The sequence below is a fragment of the Octodon degus genome, unplaced genomic scaffold (genome assembly GCF_000260255.1).
Source record: "Octodon degus isolate 3935 unplaced genomic scaffold, OctDeg1.0 scaffold00092, whole genome shotgun sequence".
In the NCBI taxonomy this organism is placed as follows: domain Eukaryota; kingdom Metazoa; phylum Chordata; class Mammalia; order Rodentia; family Octodontidae; genus Octodon; species Octodon degus.
In genome coordinates, this window is record NW_004524668.1 from 4,441,108 (window position 1) to 4,450,611 (window position 9,504).

Genomic DNA, 9,504 nt, shown 5'->3' on the forward strand with positions numbered 1-9,504 from the left:
GTGCTTTGCTAAGCTTGTTCTAAGTAGGTGCTTTAGACCACTGAGCCATCTCACCAGCCCCATCAATATGTTATTACTAACTACAGCACATACTTTGCTCAGATTTCTCTAGCTGGTCCTGCACATCTGTATGTCCTTTTCGGTTCCGGGGTCCCATTAGGACTCTCCTTGTTTTTGGTGGCCTTGCAGTTGCACGAATACTAGTCAGGTGTTCGTAGACTGTCCCTTCACTGGGGTGTGTCTCTGTTGCTTCCATGACTAGACTCAGGGAAGGTGCTTTCGGGAGAGCTCAGAGGTGAAGTGTCACATGTCATCCAAGGGACAGGCTGCCAACAGTAGTGTTGGACTCACTGCTGTTGGCATTAACCTTGGTCACCTAGACAGCCTGTCATTTTGCCCTGTCATTTAGCAGCAGGGGTAGGACATGGGCAAATACTGGCTGCACAGAGGCCAGATTGGAAAATATGGACAAGAACAGAGCCGGTAGGCAGGGGGCAGAAGAAGATAAAGCAGCAGGCTTTAGGAGGGAGGCAGGGCCGTGTGTGCCATTCTATCTTCACAATGAAAAACTTCCATTTCACAGACAAGAAAACTGAGGCCCGAGAGGGACAACCATATGCCTACGGTCACATCACATGAGCCCGGCAACCTGGACTGGGCGGGCCCAGCTCTGCGCTTTTACCACTTCAGTCTTCCCCCTGTTGGGTCAGTGCCTTGAAGCTATGTTCCCAGTGGAGTTAGGGAAAGATGGTTCCTGATGCAGGTTATTTCTAATTCATTTTATTCCTGTAGGATTCAGGATGGGCCGTGACTTAAGATACATTCAACAAAAACATTATGCTAGCTAGAAGTGGAACGTTAGGATCAGAGAAAGCAGAATGGAAATGAAGACAAATGAGATAGATGAGTTTCTGATTTGGGGTTTGATCATCCCAGCAGCCAAGGAAAAAAATGAAACTGGCCGACTCCCAAAGAAGCAGATTTCTTCCTTCAAAGATTTGTGGTAAATTTAAAGAAATGAATCAAGGAGTGGGGGGTGTGGCTCAGTGGTAGAGCGCATGCCTACCACTTCCTAGGTCCTGGGTTCAATCCCTAACACAGGAAGGAAGGGAGGGGTAGGAAAAGAAGGAGGGAGGGAAGGAGGAAAGGTAGGAACCTTGTCTTAGCGCTGACCATCATCCAGCCCTAGGTGGTCTGTGGAATGTTCAACACCTGCAGGGCTAAGTCAGGGTCCAGGTGTGCGTATGAGATTATGTGAGATTATGTGGAGGATGAGCCTAAATAGGCAGGTCCTGGCCCCTTGGGGAATCCTCGAATGTCAAGGATCTTAAATTTTGTCTAGAGGTGGTGGGGATCAACCAAAAGCTTGTGTTTTATAAGTAAGGACAGTACAAACAGTGACAACTGGCACTCAGTGGACGCATGCTGTGGGCCCAGCTCTGTTCTATAATAACTCATTTAAGTATCACAACAGTTCTGGGAGGGAGGTGGTACTTTAAATCATTCCTGTTTTACAGGTGAAACACTGAGGCACAGAAAGACTGAGTTGCTTGCGCAAGGTCACAAGTTGGGAAGTGGCACAGTGGGAACCAACCACTGCCGTATTGATGTGGCCACTGACTATAAGTACCAGCTGACGGGTCTCATGAGTGTGTGTCGGATGTTGTGGAAGGGCTTCACGGGGCCCAGCCAGCCGCCTGCAGCAGGAACGAGAGCTAATGGACCCTTGGCCATGAGGCCAGCGGCCTGCAGAGGTGCCGCTTGTGAACAGTTTGGAGGTGTGGCCGTTGACAGTGACACCCCTGCAGCCAGTCTTTGATGTCTCTGACGAGTCCCAAAGCTCCCTGAGGGTCCCTTGCCTTGAGCAACCCAACCACAAGAGCCTTCTGGGTGACTGTGCCACCACGCCACGAAGCCTTTGTCATCAGAAACACACAAGCGTTTGTATTTCTCATTTCCGGTCACCCCAGTCTCGTTTTTCGGCAGGGTGCGGTTTCCAGAGCAATCACCACACCCTCATCTTCACTTTCTCTGTACCGCCCGCGGGGGCGTAGGGACTGCGCACAGAAATCTGCAGGGACTGTGGTTTCTGCTTCTCCTTCTTGGTCACCGCAAGCTCTTCTTATGAGCACTAGGTCCAGGTTCAACTTAGATTTCCTCCAGCAGCGGAGGTTCCCACGAAGCGCTGCTTCTCCTTTCCCAAAGCTTCTGCCACAGCTGCCCATGAGGCAGTTAGGGACAGGAGGTGTGGCTGCCCAGTGCCTTGGCCTTCCCAGGCCACCTGAGAAGCAGCTGCCTTCCACAGAGAGCTTCAGACCTGAGTCCAAGACCTGGGGTTTGAGGCCCAGCTGTGTGGCCCAGGCTCTGGCAACAGCATGGTGAAGTCAATATGGGTGGGGTTTGGAGGCAGGTAGGGGAGAGTCATATCTGGTGGGGGACAGGAAGGGCAAGGGCTACCTCCACCCACCCCTCAGTCACCTACTCCTTACGACCCTGGCCTCTGCCAAAGGTGAGGTCCTGGGAAGGAAGGAGGGACACATCAGGTGAGATGGCACACAGTGGGTGTCAGGTCTGTTCTGGCCCCCTTCCTTCCCTCTTTCATTCCCTGTCCAGTGGAAATACCTACTGAGGCTGGGCCTAGGTGGATATGGGGATCCCACATGTGGAAGGCCTAGGGCAGGGCTGCCATTGTTGTGACATCATTCATCACTCCTCCACTGGGACCCAGGTGCTCCCCACTTTGGGCCAGCTGAGACATTCTCACCTCTGGGGCAGCCCCAGGAAGGGACCTTGGGATCAGGACCTCCTCTGTGCATTGAGAAACAGCTCACTGATTCCTGTCATCGGGAGGTGGGTGAGCTTCCTGCATTGTCTAGCCAGTGGGTAGACATGGGTGGGGGGCAGCTGGCCTGTGGGCTCCCACCTCTGCTCAGAAGCGTGGAGGACCCCGCTCTGTCCTCAGGACTCTCCTGTCTGGAGTGCTGTGTGCAGTGTGGGAGGAGGGCTGGGTGGCTGTGGCAGGGTGACAGAGCTGGGGAATGCACATGCATCTGGGGAGGGTGCTTAGGGTCTCTTCCCAGAAGGGGTGCTTTTCTAAACTAGACAGAAGGAGGAGCAGTCATTACCACACAGGCTAGTCACTTCCTGGAGCCCCAGTTTCATTTTCCATAAAAAGGGTCAACAACACCTGCTTCTGAGAACCAGTTGAGAGGATGGGATGAGGGAGTGGGTGGGTGCCAAGGGACTGGGGCCATTTCACGCCTTCTCAGTGCTCGGGGGAGATGCATTTCAAGGGCTTTTCCCCCTGGTGACTGATACCTGTTTGTATAACCAGTGTCGTGGTTTAGAAAAATCCCAGCTAGAACCCAGAAAGAATGAAGTGGCTTTAGAGTCCTTTCTTGGGGAAGGTGATAATAGGACCTCCTTCATCCAGTGAAACAAATTTTTAAAAATTAAGATTCTTCTTGGATCCTACACCCTGCCTGGCCCAGGGTCCCTTGAACACATTTCCTTTGTTCTTAAGCTTTACAAAGATAGACTGAGGAGAATTCACTAGAATTTAAAGACCACACACACACACACACACACACACACACACACACTCATCCACTATTATTTGACAACCATTTTTTGAGAACCTGTTGTGTGCCACCTGATGGGGACGCTATTGGACAGACTAGATTGGAGCCCCCACCTTGGTGAAGCTTGTAATTCTGGGGAAGGAGCGGGGAGGTAGACCATAAAGACATTCAAAGCAACAATAAAAACTAACCAACCACAAAAATACCATAAAGGAAAATAAACAGGCTGCTGTTAGGGAGAATTTAGGGGGCTCCTTAGGTTGACTGGGACATTAGAGGAGGTGGTATTCAGCTGAGACCTGCAGCAGACACTGTCCTAGAAGAAGCAGAAGTGACAAAAGAATGTTTCAAATGGGAGTAGCAGCTGCAAAGGTCTTAGGGGAAGGGGCAACTTAGGGTATCTGAGGAAATGAGTGAAAGCCCAAGAAGACATTTGGGACCTGGGTGAGAGAGTGGGGAGCAGCGGGGAGCAGCAGGGGCTGAGAGTCAGGAGTGGGTGGAGACAGTGGGGGCCTGCTCATGGGTCAGGATGTTATTCCGGGAACAGCCTAGGGGTGGCAAGATGGGAACTGGGTTTTAGTACACGAGATGCAGAAGCAAGCGGTGGAGCTGGGTTTTTAAAGAGTGGCTCTGGCTGTAGGGTGGGTGTGGCGGGGCTGGCTGGCATGTGGTGCTGGGGGATTGAACCGCAGTCCCTGTGTTTTGCTAAGCTTGTTCTAAGTAGGTGCTTTAGACCACTGAGCCATCTCCCCAGCCCCCCCAGAAGGGCACTTTGGAAAGCTGAAAAAGAGTGTAGATGTGGGGATTCCAGCCTTTACTAGAAGAGTGCTTTGGGGGAAAGTGCTGAGTAAGGCCTTTCAGGGTGGAAGGGAGCGTGGGGGAGCTGAGTCCCTAGCCCAGCATTTGACGCCAGAGGGAGCCTACTCTTTCAGCTAGCCTCACAGGAGAGGCCTTTTGAGGACTGGACTGGCTCAAAACTATCTACTGCTAAGACGGAAGGTGGGAGCCCAGGATCACTCTGCTGTTGTGATTTTTGAGTTATTTTGTTTGGGTACTAGGAATCGAACTCAGGACTTTGCACTTGCCAGGCAGGTGCTTACACAGCTGAGCTATCTGCCCAGCCCTTGTCATTTAATTTCACAATATATTCATAACTTTTAATTGATGCATAATGTTTTCTTCCTTCTTCCTTTCCTCTTTCTCTTATTTGCTTGCTTGCTTTCTTCTTTCTTTCCCTTTTTTTCTTTTCCTTCCTTCCTTCTTTCCTTCCTTCCTTCCTTCCTTCCTTCCTTCCTTCCTTCCTTCATCATTACCAGGGATTGAACCAAAGGCCCTCACACTGAGCTATATCCCCAGCCTTCATATTTTCACTGTTGAGACAGGGCCTTTCCAACTTGCCCAAGCAAGGCTCCAACTCCCCATCCTTCTGCTTCAACCTCCTGAGTAGCTGGGATTACCACCCTGAGCCACCACACCCCTCAGGTTTACTGGTTCCTGACCTATGCCAAAGCAGAGAGCGTTTTTGTTTGTTTTGTTTTCTGTTTGTTTTGTAGCACTGGGGATGACCTACACCCCTAGCTCAGCCCAAACTGATGATGTGTTGTCCTGAGTGCCACAACCTTTGAGGAGTGTAGCAAGCCCTGGATTACTCTTTAGCCACCCAAATGCACACACCAGTGTCCCTGCTCTGTCAGGGGAGTTCCCTGGAACTTTCTGATATTTATTCATGAACTCTGGCATAAGAACCCCTGAGCTAGAGGAACAGAAATTGTGGGCTCTGGGAACACTTGTCCTTTTTTGTTCCACCTTCTGCCCCCCAGCCTCTGAACACCTCTCCCCCAACCCTCCTACGGGCTGGTGATGCACAAACCTCTCCACTGCTAGGCTGGCTGACTTGATTTGGTGTCTGCCACTGGGAACCCCATTATGGAAAGGGACTTCAGATTTCTCAAGAGAGGTGTCTGTGAAGCCCCTTCCTGCCTCCTGGGGTGTTCAGGTGGAGGTCCCGGTCTCCCGGCCCCTGGAATAGGAGGGGGTCACCTAGCTCCCCAGGACTCTCTGGCCTTGTGGATTCTTCCTGGGAACACACGAGGTGTACACCGATCAGGCCCCGCCCGCGAAGGTGGCGCGTCGCACCCGGCCCGCCCCTGCCAGCCCGCGCAGCGACAGTGGCTGCGGCAGGGACTGTGCATCGCAGGGCACAACATGCGGGGCTTGTGGCCGCCGCCCCCGCTGGCCGCTGTGCTGTCGGCGCTGGGGGTGAGGCGAGGTGTCCCCGGCAGGCGGGAGGGCGGGAAGGGGCGGCCATGGGGCCGGTCTCGGTCTCGGGTGTCCTGGCCGGGGCGGGGCGCGGCAACGCCGGGCCGCTTCCCGATTCGGGCGCGCAGGCCATGGAGGCACTCAGAGAGTCCGTGTTGCATTTGGCCTTGCAGATGTCGACCTACAAGAGGGCCACGCTGGACGAGGAGGACCTGGTGGATTCCCTCTCCGAGGGCGAAGTGTACCCCAACGGCCTGCAGGTAGGAGCCCCCGCCCACCCGCTAGGTCCAGTCCAGCTGGGCCCAGGCATGCGCGCTGGCACCGTCCCGCCTCCAGCCTGCCGGGGGTGGGGGACCCCCGCACCTCCGCAGTCCTGTGCCCAGAGGAGTAGCCCTAACTCAACACTAGTCCCCTGGAAGCACGAGGCTCCCCCACCCCATCCTCACTAGCCCCACCCCGTCCCCCAAAGCCACCAGGCCACCTGTTTCACTGCTATGGCCCAGGTCTCAGAGTTGAAACACCCTCCAGACCTGCGCTGGTCCCGAGGCTTTGTTACAGAAGACAGCGTGCCACACAGGGAGCCCAGGGCCACACAACCCATCGCTGACAGCCTAAAATTGCCACACCTTAGCATGGAAAGTCCTATGTCCCAGGACCCCTTGCTCAGCCCTGGATGCCTGGGACAGTTAGTCACTGTCTGGTGGACATTACTCCTATCTCCCCTACAGACCTGAATTTCCTTGGAGTGGAGACTGGCTTCTGCCAGGCACACCCTGTCCCCTTCCAGCCCACCCAGGAAGCCCAGTTCCTTCCCTCCAGTGCCACACCAAGGGACACAGAGATAGACCACTTTGGCCTTGCAGCCCTCAGTGACCAGGTTGCTCGGTCCCTTCTCTCTGCACGGCTGCCCTGGAATGTTTGTGTCCAGGCGTTCCAGCGTAGAGAGCAGAACAGGGACACCTCAGTCCAGGAGGATTTGTACCAAGTGGACCAAAGGAGGTGCTGAGAATCCTGGGCCAGCCGGTGAGCTGATGGCTAATTCCAGGTCATCCCTGGGGCGAGTTTAGGAAGAGTGAAAACTTGGCTATCCAGACCAACACTGAATGGGCACACCCCTTATGGCTGGAATTATACCAACAATCAATGAGGGAACCTCTTCCAAGCTAGTTAATAAGCCCAGGGTATCTGAATTTGTGAGCCCAAGAACTTCATATGCTGGGAGATGGCACCGCTACCTCCACTTTCAGGACCACTACCAAGGACTGTGGAGTTACTTCCCCTCTCACAGATAAGGAAACTGAGGCTGTATGAGGGGAGACAACTTGCCTAAGGTCAGTCACAGCACTAGAAATCTGGGAGCGGCACACCCCATCTGTCTAGACTCTTCCCTGTGGGCTCTTCTTAAGAGACTAAATCCAGCAGGAAATTGTTTTTCTGTGGCAGGCACTTTTCCCTTCACAAATCAAAACAGAATATAATCAGCAATCTTTTCATTCTCATCTTCCACAGAAGTTTCTAAATATATCAGCACAAAAGCATCTCAGAATTCACAACAAAATAATATGCCTTTTTGTTGTAATAGCAGCCCACTTGAGTTTATAGACAGGACATGCGTCCACGTGAGACCCCTGGCAGAGAGCAGGGTGGGGGGCAACAGGGACCCAGTTTGACTCTGACTCCACTCATGACCTTGGGCAAGCTGCTAAATCTCTTTCAGTCATAATTACCTTGTCTGTAAGGTGGGTTAGAGAAGGTCGTATGCTGGCCTGCTGAGAGGTAAGGGCTCGAGTGCCCACGGTGATGCTGGGGCACAGAGGGAGGCTAGGGACATCCTGTGATCACATCACTCTGTTGTATGCGTTGAAGTTCAGTTTTGGTGTCCCTATGGGAAACTGTCCTACGGGGTATATTTTCTGCCTTCCATGCAAGAAAAAAAACAAAAACATTACCCAAGGATTTGAGATTTTTTAACACTGTAGAAAATGCTTATGGGGGCCAGGGAGATGGCTCAGTAGAATAAGTGCTTGCCTGGCAAGTGCAAGGGCCTGAGTTCAATCCCCGGTTCCACTAAATCAGAGAGAGAGAGAGAGACAGAGACAGAGAGAGAGAGAGAGAGAGAGAGAGAGAGAGAGAGAGAGAGAGAGAGAGAGAAAGATTCCTTAGGGCTGGCCAAATAGCTCAGCGGATTAAAGCACCTGCAAGCAGGTGCAGGGGTCAAGGCTTCGATCCCCTGGCCTGCTGTGCCAGCCCCACCCCCAGGGCACGCTGAGACAGCAATTGAGACTGGGCATGGTGGTGTGCGCCCGTAATCCCAGTTCTTAGGAGGCTATAAACAGATGGACACTACTAGTCTGATCTAGTAGTGAGACCCTGAATACCTTGTAGACCCTTTCCTAAAAAATAAAAAAATGCTTATGAAGTAGCACTGGATGAAAAATTCAGGCTGCAATACTGTATTCACAGTAAACTTAATTATATTAAAATTTGTGTGTGTGTGTGTGTGTGTGTGTGTGTGTGTGTGTGTGTGTGTCTGGAGGTATAACTCAATGGTAGAGAGCTTACTTAGTATCATGCACAAGGCCCTGGGTTTAATCCCTAGTCCTTAAAAAAAAAATTCTTGGGGCTGGAGAGATAGCTCAGTAGAATAAGTGCTTGCCTGGCAAGCACAAGGGCCTGAGTTCAATCCTATCCCTGGTTCTGCAAAAAAAAAAAAAAAAAAAAAAAATTCTTTGGACACAGGACTCACGCCCAGCCCGCATGCCTTCCCCAGAGCAAACTCCACTGGCTGGTGCTGCTGTGCTGTCAGGACCCAGCTGCCTCAATTAGGAGGCAATTTTCTATTAATGTCACATTTTTAGTCTTTTTTTCATATAAAAGCTTTATAATACTCATTTGCAAAAGAAACAAGACACAAATTTAAAAAAAAAATTAAGTGGCTGGGGCTGGGGAGACGGCTCAGCAGTCTAAGCGCCTGCTTCCCAAGCAGAAGGACCAGAGTTCAGTTCCTGGTACTGCATGCTGTGCCAGCCCTAGAACTGTGCCGGCCCCAAAACCTTGCGTGGTGGTGCGTGCCTATAATCCCAGCGCTGGGGAGGCTGAGACAGAAAGATCACTACAAGTCTGAACTGCTTAGTGAGACCCTGTATCAAATAAATAAAATACATAAAGATTAAAACAAAAAAGGTGGCTGGGCACAGTGGCACATTTCTATAATCCCAGCATTCTGGGAACCTGAGCCTGGATTGCATGTTTGAGCCTAACCCTGGCATGCTAACAACTTAGCAAGATCCTGTCTCAGAATTTAAAATACAAAATGGAGTAAGAATGTAGCTTATTGCTGGGGAGATGGCTCAGTAGAATAAGCGCTTGCCTGGCAAGAGCAAGGGCCTGAGTTCAATCCCCGGTCCCACAAAAAAAAAAAAGAATGTAACTCAGTTTGAAGGGTCATGGGTTAAATCCCAGAACTATTAATGAAAAAAAAAAAAAAGGAAGGAAGGAAGAAGAAAGCAAGGAAAAGAGAGAGAGAGAATAATCCTACCACTTAGAGATAATTGGTTCTGGTTTCTTGTGTAGGCGTAATTTTTTTTTTTAAAGCCTGGGAATCAAACCCAGGGCCTTGTGAGTGATGCTAAGTAAGCTTTTTACCATTGAGCTATACCTCTGG

At 51.5% G+C, this 9,504-nt stretch overlaps 1 protein-coding gene across 2 annotated transcripts in view; it reads left to right on the forward strand.

Moving 5' to 3' along the window:
- Ece1 (endothelin converting enzyme 1) overlaps window positions 1–9,504 on the forward strand; it is a 102,007-nt gene that overhangs the window by 42,406 nt on the left and 50,097 nt on the right. The window contains exons 1-2 of one of the 2 annotated variants that reach the window (XM_004637637.2): window positions 5,731–5,840; window positions 6,014–6,100. In XM_004637637.2, coding sequence (XP_004637694.1) covers window positions 5,787–5,840; window positions 6,014–6,100 — 141 coding nt within the window. In that variant the 5' untranslated portion in view covers window positions 5,731–5,786. Of the gene's footprint in view, window positions 1–5,730; window positions 5,841–6,013; window positions 6,101–9,504 lie in introns of those variants that run through there. The other variant, XM_023722455.1, reaches the window with a different exon arrangement.